A 19,309-nucleotide genomic window follows, 5' to 3' on the forward strand; every position below is an offset into this window, starting at 1 on the left:
ATAGACTGAAGTCAGTTGTGATATGGTTGGATTGTTCTCCAATTAATAACAGAAACTGTCAAATTTTATTTCATAACAATTTAGACGTTCTGCCAGATCAAAAGTGGAAAGACAATATCCAGCCTGTCTGTAGTAATTTTTCAGTATTGCTATCTGTCAACAATAAAGGTTACATGCAAAACTAACATGAACTGAAGCCAACAATACCATCATGCATTATTTTATGAATGAGAGAAAATGACCCTGTCTCTCCCTCTCCTTCTAGTAAAAAAATTGTTTTAATCAAATATACTTTCAGATCTAGAATAAAGCAAATAACCGTAGTGGCATTGTACAGATAAATAATTAACAAAGCTAAATTGGAAGGTATGTAGATCCACAACTGAATTTCTTATCCCATTCAATTTGACAAAGAGCAGTTCTGCTCCTATCTGGTGGAGAATTACAGTTCCCAAAAGAAGAAAACAGAGAACACTTTTTTCTTGTAGTGTCTTTTTTACAAAAGCACTGAAAATTCTTCTCTTCCCTTAATTACAAAATATAACATATTTTAGCAGTGCAAGTGTACACGTGGCATTTTATAGAGCTTTTCATAATAAAAACTGAAAGAAGCTATGTGGATGGGAAAATCAAATGCACATTTCCCCCCGTTTATCTATTCTTGTGTGAACACCTGCACAGAACTCAGTTCTCATTAACCTCTTGCTACCAATCTAAAACACATCTATGAAAGGCTACATTTACTGTAGCCAAATTCAGGTTGGTCCCGACTAAAATGATTAGGACCGTTATTTGACTTTCTGCTTCAGCACCAAATTGATTCAAAGATATTTATAGTGAAGAAGAAAACGTGTGAAAACCGATATTTCTACTGCGTTCATAAAACAATACCTATAAATGTCTTGAAAGTATATTTAAAGTTTAAAATAAAGCTCTTGAAAGTTTGACTTTTTATGTAAGCAAAATATGTTGTACAAGAGGATGTACATATGGACAGAAAAACTATCAGTAGCTTCACACGCACACAAATAAACGGGAATGTTTGCTCTGAAAATTGATATAACAAGGGATGCTATAAAGATAAATTCTGTTGTCAAATATTAAACATTTGTGTAAGGGGGAGAAAGCAGTGGTCTGACAAATCCCTTAAGCTACAGTTTTATCCTCTATCATCTACAAATCAACACACTGACCAAAGGACACTTAAAAAAACCCTCTAAGCTAGAATTAGATCTGCCCTTCTGCAAGATTAATCCCCTACAAGATTATTTTCTATAATAACAAACAGCAGCACTGTGAATTAAGGCCAGCCCTCTTGTTTAACTCCATAACCCTATCAAAGAGAAGCTGAAATAGCAAAGGAAGAAAAACAGAAATAAAAGAACACTGAAGCATCCAAGGATATGTAATTTGTGGAGTAAAAAAATCAATCTATGGCAGAAGGCATTGGCGGCATGTCATGTTACCAAATTAAAAGCAAATATTACAAAGACCCACAGGTTTCACTTTGACAATGAATCTCCCTCCCTTTCCTTGAAGTTCAGCAAAACCTTGAGATATGGAAGGATAGGAGGAAGAGAATTAAAGATGAGGTAATGAAACCAATGTTCAAATAATGCACACAGATCCATGTTCTGAAAGTGCTTTTGTTTTAGAAACATAGAAGACTGACGGCAGAAAAAGACCTCATGATCCATCTAGTCTGCCCTTATACTATTTTCTGTATTTTATCTTAGGATGGATATACAGTCATACCTCGTCTTACGAACCTAATTGGTTCCAGGGGGAGGTTCGTAAGACGAAAGGTTCGTAAGACGAAACATTGTTTCCCATAGGAAACAATGTAAAGTCAATTAATCCGTGCAACCAAAAAAAACCCCCGCAAAAAAACGGCGTTCGGCGACTGCTGGGAAGCCGCGCGGCTATTTTAAAAGGTGACAGCCGGCCTGGGGGGCTTCCCAGCAACCTCCCGAACCCCGAACCCGGAAGTTTGGCAAAAGTTCGGGGTTCGGGAGGTTGCTGGGAAGCCCCCCAGGCTGGCTGTCACCTTTTAAAACAGCCGCGTGGCTTCCCAGCAGCTTCCCGAAGCCGAACGCCAAATCCGAACTTCCGTGTTCGGCGTTCGGCGACTGATGGGAAGCCGCGCGGCTGTTTTAAAAGGTGACAGCCGGCCTGGGGGGCTTCCCAGCAACCTCCCGAACCCCGAACCCGGAAGTTTGGCAAAAGTTCGGGGTTCGGGAGGTTGCTGGGAAGCCCCCCAGGCCGGCTGTCACCTTTTAAAACAGCCGCGCGGCTTCTCAGCAGCTTCCGGAAGCCGAACGCCAAACCCGAACTTCCGCGTTCGACGTTCGGAGACTGCTGGGAAGCCGCGCGGCTGTTTTAAAAGGTGACAGCCGGGCTGGGGGACTTCCTAGCAACCTCCCGAACTGAACCCGGGGTTCAGAAAAATTTTGCCTCTTCTTACGAACTTTTTTCGAGTTACGAACCAGCGTTCGGGAGGCTGCTGGGAAGCCCCGCCGTCTGGCTGTCACCTTTTAAAACAGCCGCGCAACTTCCCAGCAGTCTCCGAACGCCGGTTCGTAACTCGAAAAAAGTTCGTAAGAAGAGGCAAAATTTTTCTGAACCCCGGGTTCGTATCACGAGTTGTTCGTAAGACGAGGGGTTCGTATCTTGAGGTACCACTGTATGTTTATCCCAGGCATGTTTAAATTCAGTTACTGTGGATTTATCAACCACGTCTGCTGGAAGTTTGTTCCAAGGATCTACTGCTCTTTCAGTAAAATAATATTTTCTCACATTGCTTTTGATCTTTTCCCCAACTAACTTCAGATTGTGTCCCCTTGTTCTTGTGTTCACTTTCCTATTAAAAACACTTCCCTCCTGGACCTTATTTAACCCTTTAACATATTTAAATGTTTCAATCATGTCCCCCCTTTTCCTTCTGTCCTCCAGACTATACAGATTGAATTCATTAAGTCTTTCCTGATACATTTTATGCTTAAGACCTTCCACCATTCTTGTAGCCCGTCTTTGGACCCGTTCAATTTTGTCAATATCTTTTTGTAGGTGAGGTCTCCAGAACTGAACACAGTATTCCAAATGTGGTCTCACCAGCACTCTTTATAGCGGGATCATAATCTCCCTCTTCCTGCTTGTTATACCTCTAGCTATGCAGCCAAGCATCCTACTTGCTTTTCCTACCGCCCGAACACACTGCTCACCCATTTTGAGACCGTCAGAAATCACTACCCTTAAATCCTTCTCTTCTGAAGTTTTTGCTAACACAGAACTGCCAATACAATACTCAGATTGAGGATTCCTTTCCCCAAGTGCATTATTTTACATTTCGAGACATTTACATTTGGAGATATTTCAGCTCCACTGTGCATGCGTGTGTTGGTGTAACATGGGCATACCTAGGGAAGCCCATGATTGCTCTCGCAGCTGCATTCTGCATGATCTGAAGTTTCCGAACACTTTTCAAAGGTAGCCCCATGTAGAGAGCATTACAGTAGTCAAACCTTGAGGTGATGAGGGCATGCGTGACTGTGAGCAGTGAGTCCCGGTCCACATAGGGCCGCAACTAGTGCACCAGGCGAACCTGAGCAAATGTCCCCCTCGACACAGCTGAAAGATGATTTTCTAATGTGACCTGTGGATCGAGGAAGACGCCCAAGTTGCGGACCCTCTCTGAGGGGGTCAATAATTCCCCCCCAGGGTTATGGATGGACAGATGGAATTGTCCCTGGGAGGCAGAATCCACAGCCACTCCATCTTATCTGGGTTGAGTTTGAGTCTGTTGACACCCATCCAGACCCCAACAGTATAAGGGCAGACTAGATGGACCATGAGGTCTTTTTCTGCTGTCAGTCTTCTATGTTTCTAAATAGGTGACAACTCGTATGCCCACAGAGAGGGAACTGCATGCCACCTGTGGCATGTCTGCCATAGGTCTGCCATCATGGGTCTAGAGGAAAACAACCAAACTCACAAAATACCAAAGACCGCACAGCTCAATTCTGAACTACAAATATTGTTTTCTAGTGGCTTATAGTACATATTGAGAAGCTTAATAAAATTGCCTTTTTAGGTACTGGTTTCAACCAGCTTTAGGAAGGTTGTGTATATTCCAATGTATTTGTACAACTACAGCAGCTGAATTATAATTAATTCTTAAACCTAATAGAGATACAAATGTTATCAATCAACACTTATTAGGTCAATTTACAATATTTGCCCAGTAAATGGTGAAGGAATCAAAAAGAAAGTAATTTAAAAACAACATATGAAAACTGAGAATATATCATTGCTACATCCAGGATTAAAATCTGATTCATTCTGTACTCTGAGAGAAAAATGGAATTAAAACTCCATTAGATTAACTTTGGAGAAATACAGAATATTATATATGTTACCAATGACACAACTGTTGTCCCAAATGGATACCTGTGGTCCTTGCCATTATATTTGGCCACAATTTGTTTTCTCCTCACTGAGTTCCAGTGATAAAAGTTTCTGAAAATTTATTTATTTATTTATTTTGTCCAATACACAATGAGGGTTTTAGTGGGTATACATAGAAAAATACATGCTGAAGGTTATAGAGGAGATACTCATAGTAAAATATATCTTAGAAAGAATAGAAAAGAAGATATAGCAATAGAACATGTCAATGAAAGAACAGAAGAAGAGATATAGGAATAGAAGAAAGGTATAGGAGATATAGGAGAGCAATAGGAAATTCATTAACCCAGTCAACGAAGCAGTGGAAGTGATGTGCCGGTGCCTGGAGGCTGTTGGGGCCTGGATGGGTGTCAACAAACTCAAACTCAATCCAGACAAGACGGAGTGGCTGTGGGTCTTGCCTCCCAAGGACAACTCGATCTGTCCATCCATTACCCTGGGGGGGGAATTATTGACCCCCTCAGAGAGGGTCCGCAACTTGGGCGTCCTCCTCGATCCACAGCTCACATTAGAGAAACATCTTTCAGCTGTGGCGAGGGGGCGTTTGCCCAGGTTCGCCTGGTGTGCCAGTTGCGGCCCTACTTGGACCGGGAGTCATTGCTCAGTCACTCATGCCCTCATCACCTCGAGGTTCGACTACTGTAACGCTCTCTACATGGGGCTACCTTTGAAAAGTGTTCGGAAACTTCAGATCGTGCAGAATGCAGCTGCGAGAGCAATTATGGGCTTCTCTAAGTATGCCCATATCACTCCAACACTCCGCAGTCTGCATTGGTTGCCGATCAGTTTCCGGTCACAATTCAAAGTGTTGGTTAAGATCTATGAAGCCCTTCATGGCACCGGACCAGAATACCTTCGGGACCGCCTTCTGCCGCACGAATCCCAGCGACCGGTTCGGTCCCGTCGACTAAACAATGTCGTCTGGCGGGACCCAGGGGAAGAGCCTTCTCTGTGGCGGCTCCGACCCTCTGGAACCAGCTCCCCCCTGAGATTAGGATTGCCCCCACCCTCCTTGCCTTTCGCAAACTTCTTAAAACCCACCTCTGCCGTCAGGCTATGGGGGAACTGAAACACCTCCCCCTTGCCCATGTTGTTTTGGTATTAGATTGATTGTATGCGTGTTTTGTTTATTTGTTTTAATACTCTGGGGTTGTTTTTTATGAATTTTAGCTTAAAATTGTCATTGGATTGGTGGGTATTGGATTGTCATTATGTATTGTTTTTGTCTTGCTGTGAGCCGCCCCGAGTTTTCGGAGAGGGGCGGCATATAAATCCAATAAATCTAATCTAATCTAATCTTTTCCAAAAGCCATCACAGACAGATCAAGAGATGACTCCCAATAGGGAAACAAATCCCTTGACAAAATATGTATCTTTTCCTTGATTTAAAACCTCATGCTCATAATTGGCAGTGCTGAGAAGCAGCTTTTAAATTCTGTAGTCAGAGCATCCCCTTGTGGGACTGAAATGGGTGTGTTCACCACTCCACAAATTGTTAACAATTAAATGCTTTTACATTTAGTTTAATCTTCTGTCAACACTTTTGCTTGATGCAAAGATTAAACAGAAGAAAATACACTTGAAAGAAGCCCACATTACAAAAAAGCAATAGGAAGGGTAGGCAAAAAAGGCGGCATTTGCTCTTCATGGCTGGAAAAAGAAATCTTTTTTAAAATTTATGTCGAAACTTTTCAAACATATTAGTTAATTCATCCAGAATCCAAGCCTAATATTACAGATCACAATATACAGTGTTCCCTCGACTTTCGCGGGGGATGCGTTCCGAGACCACCCGCGAAAGTCTAATTTCCACGAAGTAGAGATGCGGAAGTAAATACAGTGATCCCTCGATCTTCGCAATCTCGATCTTCGCGAAACGCTATATCGCGATTTTTCCACCCGATGACGTCACTCTCTTCCTTCCTTTCTCATCTTTCTTTCTCTCTCTCTTTCTCTATCTTGCTTCTTCCTCTCTCACACTCTCTTCCTCCCTCTCTCATCTCTTTCTTTCATTCTCTCTCTTTCTCTATCTCTCCCCCTCTTGCTGGCGGGCGGCGGGCGGCGGGCGGGCGGGCGAGCGGGGGCATCAGCGAGGAGCCGGGGTTTCCCCTTTGCGTGGGCGGCAGGGAAACCCCGATCTTCGTCTGCTCGCTGCTGCTGCCGCCGAGCAAATCAGCTGCTGGGCGGCCGCAGCAGCAGCGAGCAGACGAAGATCGGGGTTTCCCCGCCGCCCACGCAAAGGGGAAAGCCCGATTCGGCTCCTCGCTGCTGCCGCCGAGCAGATCAGCTGCTGGGCGGCAGCAGCAGCGAGCAGACGAAGATCGGGGTTTCCCTGCCGCCCACGCAAACTCCACCATCTGCACATGCGCGGCCATGGAAAAGGGGCGCGCATGTGCAGATGGTGTTTTTACTTCCGCAACCCTACATCGCGAAAAATCGATTATCGCGAGGGGTCTTGGAACGGAACCCTCGCGATAATCGAGAGATCACTGTACACTATTTTTGGCTATGAACAGTATCTCAAGCCTTCCCTTAACACTTTAAACCCCTAAATTACAATTTCCTGTTCCCTTAGTAACCATTTAGATTATTACTCACCATGTTTATTTATTAAAGTTTATTAAAAAAAATATTTATTAAAGGCGGACAAAAGTTTGGCGATGACAAATGACGTCATCTGGCGGGAAAAACCATGGTATAGGGGGAAAAACAGTGAAGAATTTTTTAATTCATATTTTTGAAAAACCGTGGTATAGACTTTTCGCGAAGTTCGAACCCGCAAAAATCGAGGGAACACTGTATTCTAATGATAAGCTATTAGTGTTCTCCCTCCTCCGTCACTGTTTAAGGCAGAGAGCCTCAAATCATGGAGCTGCTAGAGAAGATGGGAGACTTTGAAATATTTGCTCTCTTGCACTTTGATGTATGGAAGAAGATATAAAACAATATCTTCTGCTTACCCTCAGCTCATTAAATTCTTTCCTTCAATAGGGCTCCCCCACACACATACACACAGTCAAGGAAATGAACCTAGTGTTGCACTGCTGGTCCTATTCTTCTTGATCTGCCTCGATTCACAGGCCAAAAAGCCTGACTTTAGCAGATTAAGGACAAAGTCAGTCACTATGCAAAAGCAGACGGAAAGGGAAGAATATCCACTATATGCTTCAAAAACCTGAGAGAGAGAGATAAAGTAAAGGACCTCAGGCTCCTGATGTGACTGCAACCCCTGCTATCTCCATCACTCCTGTCTCCATACTTTCCAATGCCAGTTGTGACAGATGACAAGGATTTTCAGTTTGGAGTGAGTTTTTGACAATGACACAAACATCTGCCTAAGAACATTTCCTTCATCCTCTGACTCCTTCTGCCTCTCTATATATGACTGAAGCAAAGAGAGAAAGACTAATTCCTGCCAATAGTTATTCAGGCATGTATTAGAAAAGTGTGCTGTGAATAGTTAAAGACTCTGCTGTTTAGTTCAATGCCATGCATTAAATATGGTGCAGATGAGACACTAGATTTTCCAAATTCAGAGTTGTGGAAATGAGCTGGTTTCTTCTCTCATTCCTGGGGGAAGCCCTGGGTTCAAATTCTCTCTCCTTCCTTAAAGGAGAGAGAACTTTGGACCCAGCCTACCCCAGAGGCTTTGGGTTTGCTTTTCTTTCTTTATTAAAGTTGGAAGGGACCTTGTGGGTCATCCACTGCAACCCCCTGCTTGAACAGGAGACCATACACTATCCCAGACAGATGGCAGTCCAATCTCCTCTTGAAATTGTCGAGGATTGGAGCGTTCACAACCTCCGCTGGCAAACCATTCTACTGGTTGATTGCGGTTGAATCTCTCTTTGGTCAGTTTTCATTCGTTGTTCCTTGTCTGACTTTCTTGTGCTTTGGAGAACAACTTGACCCCCTCCTCTCTATGGCAGCTTCTCAAGTATTAGAAGACTGCTATCATGTCTCCCCTAGTCCTTCTCTTTGCTAGACTGTCCATGCCCAGTTCCCACAAGCTATCTTGGTGTTTTTTAGTTTCCAGTTCCCTTATCATCCTGGTTGCTCTCTTCTGTACTTTCTCTAAAGTTTCAATATCTTTTTTGTAGTGTGGTGATCAGAACTGAATGCAGTACTCTAGGTGTGGTCTAACTAGGTAGAGTGGAGTTAATACCTCCCTAGTCCTAAAGTATATCCCTCCGTTAGTGCAGTTTAGGATTGTGTTGGCTTTTTTGGCCGCCGCTAATGGGTCATTTTTAGTTGGTTGTCCACCAAGACTCTGAGATCTCTCTTGCATCATTGTTGTTGAGTGTGGTTCCATGTGTGTCTTAGGTTTTTCTTATCTAGGTATAGGATTTTACTTTTTTCTACATTGAACTTTATTTTGTTTGTTTGAGCCAACTGTACATGACTGTCAAGATCCATCTGTATCTTGACCCTGTCCTCTGGGGTGTTGGCTACCCCTGCCAGCTTGGTGTCATCAGCAAATTTGGTTATCTCATTATAGATTTGCAAATATTATCTATTTGCAAATCTGCAAAGTTTCTGAGGCACTTATTAAACAAAGGAGATTGTTAGATCTGTATCTCACATCAAACCTCTAGCAAAAGGTGGTATACTAATCTGAAAAATAAATAAATAATGCAACTACCTTTTTCATTAAAATGAGCAAGTCCTTAAATGATACACTGCAGTATATCAACAAAAATGTCTAGCTGTACATGTAGTTCTCGACTTGCAACAGTTCATATAGTGACTGTTCAAAATTATAAGGGCACTGAAAAATGTGACTTATGACCATTTTCCACAGTTACGAAATTATTTGATAAAACAAACCATAATCTATTACTAGATAAAGTGGAAAAATGTGGGTTAGACAGCAATACCACCAGATGGATTCAAAACTGGCTGACCAACTGCACTCAGCATGTAGTGCTCAATGGAACTGCATCTACATGGAAGGAAGTATGCAATGGACTTTGTCAAGGCTCTGTTTCAGGCCCAGCACTCTTCAACATCTTCATCAATGACTTGGACGAGAAGATGGATGGGGAATTCATCAAATTTGCAAATGACACCAAGATGGCAGGAATTTATTTATTTATTTATTTGGATTTGTATGCCGCCCCTCTCCGTAAACTCGGGGCGGCTAACAGCAATAATAAGACAGCATATAATAATAATCCAATACTAAAAACAATTAAAAACCCATTATAATAAAAACCAAGCAGACATACAGACATACTATACATAAAATTGTAAAGGCCTAGGGGGAAAGGGTATCTCAATTCCCCCATGCCTGGCGCCAGAGGTGGGTTTTAAGTAGCTTAGGAAAGGCAAGGAGGGTGGGGGCAATTCTAATCTCTGGGGGGAGTTGGTTCCAGAGGGCCGGGACCGCCACAGAGAAGGCTCTTCCCCTGGGTCCCGCCAAGCGGCATTGTTTAGTTGACGGGACCTGGAGAAGACCCACTCTGTGGGACCTAACTGGTCGCTGGGATTCGTGCAGCAGCAGGAATAGCCAACTCTCCAGAATATAGGCTCAAGATAGAGTAGGATCTTGACAGATTTGAACATTGGGCGCTATCTAACAAAATGAAATTCAATGGTGAAAAAGTAAGGTTCTACATTTAGCCAAGAAAAACAAAATGCACAGGTATATGTGGTATATCGCTCAACAGTAGTAACTGTGAGAGGGATCTTGGAGTCCTAGTGGACAACCTTTAAATATTAGCAAGCAGTGTGCAGCAGCTGCCAAAAAGGCAACACAGTTCTAGGCTACATTAACAGAGGAATAGAATCAAGATCACATGAAGTGTTAATACCACTTTTATAATGCCTTGGTAAAGCCCCACTTGGAATATGGCATCACTTTGGTTGCCACAATGTAAAAAGGATGTTGAGACTCTAGAAAGAGTGCAGAGAAGAGCAACAAAGATGATTAGAGGACTGGAGGCTAAAACATATGAAGAACGGTTGCAGGAACTGGGTATGCTGCCCCGAGTTTCGGAGAAGGGCGGCATACAAATCTAATAATAATAATAATAATAATAATAATAATAATAATAATAATAATGTCTAGTTTAATGAAAAGAAGGACAAGGGGAGAGACATGATAGCAGTGCTCCAATATCTCAGGGATTGCCACAAAGAAGAGGAGTCAAACTATTCTCCAAAGCACGAGGGTGGAACAAGAAGCAATGGGTGGAAACTAAACAAGGAGAGAAGCAACTTAGAACTAAAGAGAAATTTTCTGACAGTTGGAAAAATTAATCAGTGGAACAACTTTCCTCCAGAAATTGTCAATACTCCAACACTGAAGTTTTTAAGAAGATGTGGGATAACCATTTTTCTGAAGGTGTGTATGGTTTCCTACCTAAGCAGGGGGTTGGACTAGAAGACCTCAAAGGTCCCTTCCAAGTTAATTGTTGTTGTTGCCGTTGTCGTTGTCGTTGCTGTTGTTATTGTTATTATTATTAACTCTGTATTGAAAAATTCTAAAAATCATTAATCGACGTCTCTAATTTTAGTAGCAACTTATTATTTCTAAAAAATGTGAACTGAGACTTGTTAGAAGAAATTGCAGAGATGAAACTTTATTAAGAAGTAAAGTATATACCTGATCTACTGTAGTGGCATCAGTGATTACAACATCTGGTGGCCTCTTGGGGGCCTCCACTGTGACCTAAAAGAGAGGAATGAATAAATGGATATAGAAGAAGAAAGAAAAATACACATTTTTCTTTACCAAATGTTGGATGTTTAATAGTATTACATGAATTGGGGAACTCAAAAAAGTTTTAACTAGAATGGACAGTTACTTGGGTAGAGAGATTGTACTGAAAATTATAAGAGGCAACCTGACCACCCTCCCTAAATAACAAATGTTGCCAGGGAGTTTACTTGCAACGCCCTAATATCAGCCCTACTTAGCAGAACCAATGAATTAGATATGTTTTGAGAGGCTGATGGTAAGGAACATATTATCAGCTGAACAGAACTTAGTGTTGAAAAAATAATCAATTTCTGAGTGAGTAACTGAATTCAGGGAGTAATTACTTTTATGACTGTTAAGTAATTGGCAGGACATTTGAAATTCAGCAGCCTAACACAAAACTCATATTACCTTGGCTTTCTCAGATGATCGCTTTCCATCAAATCCTCCAGCTCCAATAGCAAAGACAGAGAACTGATTATAACACAAAAGATCCTTTCCATGGTATGTGTGTACTAGACAGGAAGAGAAAGGTAAAAAAAAGATGCCTTTTAAAATTTTAATTTTAACTTTGTTTTGTTTTTAAAATAAAAATGAATAGAGTGGCTTGGCTGTAATACATTTTTCAAAGGTAGAAACCTAAAATCATTGGGAGAGCATTAACTTAGCTGAAGGTTCAATCTAGAAACTGAAATATTCACATGCTTTGAGCTTAAAATGAATATAACTATGGTGCTAAAATGATTGTATGCTTCTTAGAGATGCTTTTGCTATCCTAGACTCTATCACTGGCACATGACTAGGGTTATGAATGAACTGAGTAATTGGATGAGCTAGTTATAAAACACTATAAGGGGGAAGATGGGCTTCTGTTTTACAACACTGATAGGCATAAATATAGCTTGTGGCTCAGGAATTCTGTCTATACGTCATAATAGAGGCATCATTCTCCATCCCTGGCATAAGTAATGTGTATATCTGATGCTTGTCCATTATAGTATTGAGTTGTTTTGTATTATATATGTTGTGGTTAGCTCTGGCCCAGCTCCTGCCCCAAGGACTGTGGATGTGGGGGAGACATCCACATGATGCAGGCCTGTTTTGCCCCGGTGGAATCTGCTGATGAAGGCTCCTCTGACCAAGAAGACATGAGTGACAGGGAGGAGGAGAGTGTGGCAGACAGCTCAGAAGGAGATCAATTATCTAGTTCCTCCTTGGATTCAGAACAAGAGTTAATGATACAGCCACGCATAGGCAACAACAACTGAGAGATTATTATCAAAGAAAATGAGGCCACCTGTGGTTGGGTGGGGCTGTGGTAATTAGTGAGGCTGCTATAAAGAGCAGCCTGTGGGTTTGGCCATTGTGGAGGATTATCTGATCGTTGTGTTTCGTGACTGCTTTACTGACTTGGACCTTTTGTGTGCTGATTTTTCCCCGCTTTGAAACTAAACCAGGGCAAAGTGTGTTTCACTTTGTGAAAGAAGAAGGACTGTGAATTGCCTTACAGCTGCAAGCTAAGTATCACAAAACTGATAAGGGACTTGTACAAATTACCAGTTTGTTTGGAGACGAGTGCTCTTTGCTATCCCAAAAGAGGGCTTGGTTTAAGTGAATTTTCATTATAAAGAACATTGTTTTGAATTTTCAAATTCAAAAAACTATATTCATAGTTTTTTCAGTTCAGTAAAGGGAAGAAGAATGAATTAGAATTATTTCTCTGTCCTGAGAGGGAAGGCAAGGAGGACATGAGTGTTCTGGCAATGACCAGTGCAGTCATGGACAAATCAGAATTATTATAGGTTTCATTTCAATTCAATAGGATTTATAACCAAAGTCACTTTGTTTTTCTGATACTCCCAGGATCTTATTTGACTCCATTAAGCTGGAAATGATAAATTTCAGCCCATTCATTTCATTTGATGACAATCTCAACTCAGAACCACAATTAAACCCAAAATTTCTGTTGCTAAGCAAGACATTTTTAAAGTGAGCTTTGCCCTGTTTTACCACCTTTTGTTAAGTGAATCACTGCAGATGTTAAGTTAGCAACAATAAGCGAATCTGTTTTCCCTATTGACTTTGCTTGTCAAAAGGTCATCAAAGATGATCACATGACCTTGGGACACTGCAACCATTATAAATATGTGACAGTTGCTTAGCAACTGAATTTTGATCATGTGTCCACAGGGATGCTGCAAGGGTCATGTGAAAATTGGTCGTAAGTCACTTTTTTTAATAGTGTTGTAACTTTGAACAGTCACTAAATGAACTGTTGTAAAGCAAGGACTAACTTTATTACTCTACTTCTAGCTCTTATGTCAAGGTTATTTGTTTGTTTGTTTGTTTGTTTGTTTGTTTATTCATTCATTCATTCATTCATTCATTCATTCATTCATTCATTCATTCATTCGACTTCTATGCTACCCAATCTGGAATGACTCAGGGCGTCTTACAACAACAATATAAATACAATATAAAAAGATACAAAACAATAGAAAGAAGTCGAACATTATCTAAGACTCAAACATCTAAAACTAAGATCCCATTAAACAAAAGTTATTATAAAAAGGACAGACACAATCATATACATGCATACCATTCATACAGTTGGCCGCAAGTTATGAGTCTACAGAGAAGGGCGGCATTCAAATCTAATAAATTATAATTATAATTATTATCAAAGATGTAAATTTATGGCCCCAAGGCCTGCCGGCAAATACCAGCAAGGCTGGTATGTTAAATTAAAGTCATACAGAGCTAATACTTTGGGACAGCTGATCCTTAAAACATCTAGAGGAATTTAAGTTACATGAGGCACCATATGCTCTATCCCTTTTCTCTCTGAGATCAGGAAACTAGCTACTGGTGAATATACAATTCTGCCTGATGCCAGCTCTTTTTGGTTTTGATATTTTTTTTATTCTGGCCTGACTATTTAATCAACTAGATTGAGATTGCCTGTTTGGTAAAATTTGTAGTTTGTTTTCATTGCTCATTTCAGGACTGCAACCAGTTATTGTAGGAATAGCCAAAAGGAATTGTAAAGATATTTTAAGATGGTACCAATATTTTAAAATATATCTATGAATAGGTGAATACAGTAGATTTTATAAGTGAAAACAAGAAGAATATTTGGTTGGGGTAAGAGGAGAGAGGCTTCAATATGCCTTGGGGGAGTTGGGACACCTTTCCCCCAGGCTTTTTATATTTTATGTTTGGTATGTATGTGTTGTTTGGTTTTTAAAAATATGATAGGGTTTTATATGCTACTTTTTAATATTAGATTTGTCTCGCTATAATATTGTTTTTTATTACTGTTGTGAGCCGCCCCGAGTCTTCGGAGAGGGGCTGCATACAAATCTAATAAATTATTATTATTATTATTATTATTATTATTATTATTATTATTATTATTATTATTATTCTAAAAATTTGGATTTCATTAACTGTACGTTTTCCAGTTTTATATGAACACGCCCTAATTTTTCAGATTGTTACCTAGCATTGTAAAATTGGAAGTTACAAAATTACATTGTGGAAATGGAATGCTATGGAAATGGTTTGGAAAAGCCAGGCAAAACTGAAGCTTCTCATAAAATGGAGTGTTTCCAATTCACTTTATGCAACTTTTCTCTGAGATGGCTTCCAGGCTTCCAAGTTATCATCAATGAGTTTTCAGGGCAGTTTCTAGCCCAATCCCTCCAGCTCTTTATCCATCACAAAATCCAAGAGAATTACCATCTAAGAGTATAACAGCTCCTGAGCCTTTATCAAGAATGTCAGCAATAGTGGCTTGTGAAGTCAGTTTTCCTAAAATGTAAAACAAAATTGACAATAATTAAACAATAATTTAACCAAGTTGGGTGACAAATAAAGTTGGATGACAAATAATGACAAACAAGTACTAAAAAAACCCATATATTTTTCTGTTTTCAATTATTATTAATACAGTACAGAATAGGTATTAAACAATATAATTTTATTTGAACCAAAGACATTTGAGGGCCACAACCAAATACAGTCAAGAGGGCAAGTGCAACCATGTGATTAAATCCCCAATACTTTTTCATTTCCATTGTGATACATATAAAAAGTAGGCAGGGTTTTAACTTGAAAGTTGTGGCACTGATTTGAACTGTTTGTCCCCCTTGCAGGCAAAAGGAGTATCCTTCTGTACAAAAACACTAACTCATCCTACGAAAAGGTAGTCTTCAGAAACGATGGAATTTTCACTTCCATTATTCCTAGGTGGAATGGATTATTTGAACCTTAACCAATTTGGAGAAATTGAAGATTATAATATTTAATACTTGCTCTGCTCTTTGATGCATCATAGTCCTTAGAACATCTCCCCTTAAGGCAGTGTTTCTCAATTATTTTCTGTTACGCACCCCCTTCCCAGGAAGAAATAAACATTTTGCTGTGCCCAATTCTCCGCTGGGACGATTGTTTGCAATATTCAGCATGTTCTCACTGAAAAAACTCAAACGGCTTATCAGTGTGATTGGGGTGTAATATGTTTAAGGATCGCCTTAATTTATTTGGCTTCATGCTGTCCGCTGCCAACATTTTTAGACATGCTAAACATATCAGTCTTTCCTTGTCTCCACCATAGTCACAGTGAAGCCAAGTGCTACATATGCTTTATCATATTTCCTCATCTTAGAGACTTACATTTGTCTCATTATCTCCGTCTCTCTCCTCCTTTCTTTTTATCTCTATTAAATATTTTTCCATGGTGTTTCTTAAGGTTTGTTATATGAACTTCATATCTTCTGTTCTGTGCTGTGTGCTATTGTTCAGTGCAAAAAACCCATACTCCCTGCAGCAAAAAAAGCACATTCCCCCGGGTCACATGCCCCCTTGGCATCGTTCTGCACCCACCCACCCACCCGGAGGGAGGCCCACCCCACTATTTGAGAAACACTGTCTTAAGGGCAGGAAGAAGAGATATATTTTAGATATAACTCAATAGTATTCAGAAGTGGTTCTATTCCAGTGGAACTCCTATTCATAAAACCATGGATAGAGAAAAACAATAACTAGAAGAGAAGAAAAGAAATAGCGTGGTACATTTATGGGAATACAATATATTTCCTAATGGCGCTAATTAGATATATAAGTGTCTCACCTGAAGTAGGAAACGGTTTATACAACTCCAAATATTGTTCACCATGTAAAGCCTAAGGAAAAAAATATTTTTTTCATAGAATATAGAACTATTTCACTGAAATATATACCAAACAGTTTTCTTAAATACATTTCCAGTTTAATTTGGCAAAGTGGGAGGGGGAAACAGGACTAAAGTTCATATGGAGGATTTTCCCAATAAAAGACATTACTTTTTTATCTGTTGAAAAGTAATGAAAGTAATGAGGCATTACTATTTTATGGCCTTGTAAATCTTCAGTGTCTGGAAGTGAATATGCCATTAGATGCAAAATATCCTTATCTCTTCCAAGGGTCCAATTTAAAAAGTAGTTTTCATTTAATTCACCTCCTTTTTTCCCCTTTCACTAAACTTTCAGTGACTTGAGTATTTTTTTAAAAAAACATCATATTATCAGTATCCCTCATAGGTTTTTTTTCTTTCTTCAGAAAGTAGAAATTAAAATGTAAAATACCTCAAGCTCATTAGTACTTCAGTCTGGCTTCAAAGAAGCATTGAAAAAACACCTACATGAAATGTCTAGCAAAGCACATCCAATTACTTTGTTATTCCATCCCAATAAAATTATTGTGATGGCTATTAGACTGCTGTGATATTGATATAAACCCTACAGAACGGAGTACACTCGACTTCCATGTTATTTTGGACACTGAGGAAAAAATGGGAAGCCAAACTATGGATTTGTTACTTAGACTTTTAAGTTTAATACACACACACTTCTATTTCCTCAGTTTGTACTGGTAATGAACAGAGTTTTCTAATAGGTTGTAACATAAGCATGGGCTTTCCCAAATATGCCCATGTTACACCGACACTCCGCAGTCTGCATTGGTTGCCGATCAGTTTCCAGTCACAATTCAAAGTGTTGGTTATGACCTATAAAGCCCTTCATGGCACCAGACAGATTACCTCAGGGACCGCCTTCTGCTGCACGAATCCCAGTGACCAGTTAGGTCCCACAGAGTGTGTCTTCTCCGGGTCCCATCAACTAAACAATGCCGCTTGGCGGGACCCAGGGGAAGAGCCTTCTCTGTGGCGGTCCCGGCCCTCTGGAACCAACTCCCCCCAGAGATTAGAATTGCCCCCACCCTCCTTGCCTTTTGTAAGCTGCTTACCAGGCTGCCGCCAGGCATGGGGGAACTGAGATACACTTTCCCCCTAGGCCTTTAAAATTTTATGCATGGTATGTCTGTATGTCTGATTGGTTTTTATATAATGGGTTTTTAACTGTTTTTAGTATTGGATTATTGTTATATATTGTTTTATTACTGTTGTTAGCCGCCCCGAATCTGCGGAGAGGGGCGGCATACAAATCCAATCAATCAATAAATCAATCAATCAATCAATCAATAAAATTAGTTGCTCTAATGAATCCTTACTCTTGTTGGATCAATATTGAGTCCTGGAATACTGGATATGCCACCATCAAGCATGGAAGCTTGAGCTGGTATAACTGCAAATGTAGGAAGGCAGCAAAAATCTTCACTCCCTTCAAACAGGAATTTCAGATTGTCCGGATCTTTGGTGGACATACCCACTCCAAGCGCATACAAAATCGGCTGCAAATGAGTGTATTCATATGTCAACTCGGGGAACTTCTGGCCAACACATTTTGCCTGTGGGTATTAAATGCACATGTTACTTGTTGATTTATGTTTAGCTAATAATATTTGCCATGAGTTCAAAGTGCTTTAAAGTTTGTAAATAAATATTTGCCATAAGTGATGATAATCATCTTTAGTTCTTTCAAGGAAAACACTTGGTTCACATTTCTCAGAGAAAGATTTTACATATTTTAATAACACCTATTTTATTTATATAAACATAACAAATATAAAGACACTAAGCATTTTATTGACTAATATATTTTACCAAATAACATATGGGGAAACTTTGTTGCTGAACCCTTACTGCCAGTAATTCCAGTCAGAATAAGAGGAAGGCACTCCTAATATAAATGAAGGTATGGATGAGTTATAAAAATCATTTGAGAAATTAGTGTATAATCCTAATAACTCCTATCAAGATTTAAATCATTCCTAACACAACAAATTAATTATCTGATTATAAGTATTAAAATGTCAGGAAGACTGTTATGAGTTAATTATAACTCCAAAGCCAAATGCACCCTTATTTCAATATCTCTTATGTAAGATGTCAGAAGTGGGTTCCTCCCGGTGCGGTCCAGTGCACCTGCATTGGTAGCAGCAGACCGCTTGTGATATTACAAATATGTCACTGTCATCCACCCTCTACCTCAGGAGCTAACTTGTGTCCTTGTTGTAGCACAGCTCTCCCATTGTTCCCATTCCGCGCCTCAGACAGCTTAGGTCCACTGATTCCCTCCCTTCCCTGCTGAGAGGTGAAGACAGAGAACAGCTCCCTCTCGCTCCCTCTCCCCCTGTGCCTCCTGGCCGCTTCCTCCCAGCCACGGGCTGTCCCATTAAAGGCGGGGAAGGGGTGGGAGGAACCGGACAGATTGACATCTCCACAGGGACAAGCCTGGAGCCCTCCGCGAGCAAGCTTGAGGTTGAAGAGGGAAGCTTGGCGGCAGCTGGAGAAATGAGGGGACATTACCCACCCACCAACGCAACCCCCTGCAGTGGAAGCACCAAGACTGTGGCAGCAGTTTTTCTAGGAGACTATGGCCTGAATCCCCTTTCGATTATTCCAGGTATCTACGCACATTCAGGGCTTCTTGGGCTGCCGAGGTGGGGCAGAACGGGTGGCGGGAGCTATTTCCATCCCCCCCCCCCCAGGCAGCCCGAGAAACTCCAAATGCATGGCGATGATCCCAGACATCTTAGCATGTTCAGAACTTCTTGGGCTGCCGAGGTGGGGTGGAACCTTGGCACCCACTCTTTTTTATCTGGCTCTTTGCTTAACCTTCATTTGCTCTTTGCCTTTTTATCTCTAACTAGATCTGATCATTTTCAAAATCTGGTATTCTCCTTCACCAGACTCTCAAC

General features: G+C 40.6%; 1 protein-coding gene across 2 annotated transcripts in view; it reads right to left on the bottom strand.

The window, feature by feature from the left end:
- Positions 1 to 19,309, bottom strand: part of HSD17B4 (hydroxysteroid 17-beta dehydrogenase 4) — an 82,527-nt gene that overhangs the window by 25,674 nt on the left and 37,544 nt on the right. For both annotated transcript variants that reach the window (XM_070742869.1, XM_070742870.1), the window contains exons 13-17: positions 17,720 to 17,956; positions 16,302 to 16,353; positions 14,909 to 14,980; positions 11,579 to 11,682; positions 11,072 to 11,137 (exon numbers count right to left, since the gene is read on the bottom strand). In XM_070742869.1, coding sequence (XP_070598970.1) covers positions 11,072 to 11,137; positions 11,579 to 11,682; positions 14,909 to 14,980; positions 16,302 to 16,353; positions 17,720 to 17,956 — 531 coding nt within the window. The remainder of the gene's footprint in view (positions 1 to 11,071; positions 11,138 to 11,578; positions 11,683 to 14,908; positions 14,981 to 16,301; positions 16,354 to 17,719; positions 17,957 to 19,309) is intronic.

Source organism: Erythrolamprus reginae, chromosome 2 (genome assembly GCF_031021105.1).
Source record: "Erythrolamprus reginae isolate rEryReg1 chromosome 2, rEryReg1.hap1, whole genome shotgun sequence".
Lineage (NCBI taxonomy): Eukaryota > Metazoa > Chordata > Lepidosauria > Squamata > Dipsadidae > Erythrolamprus > Erythrolamprus reginae.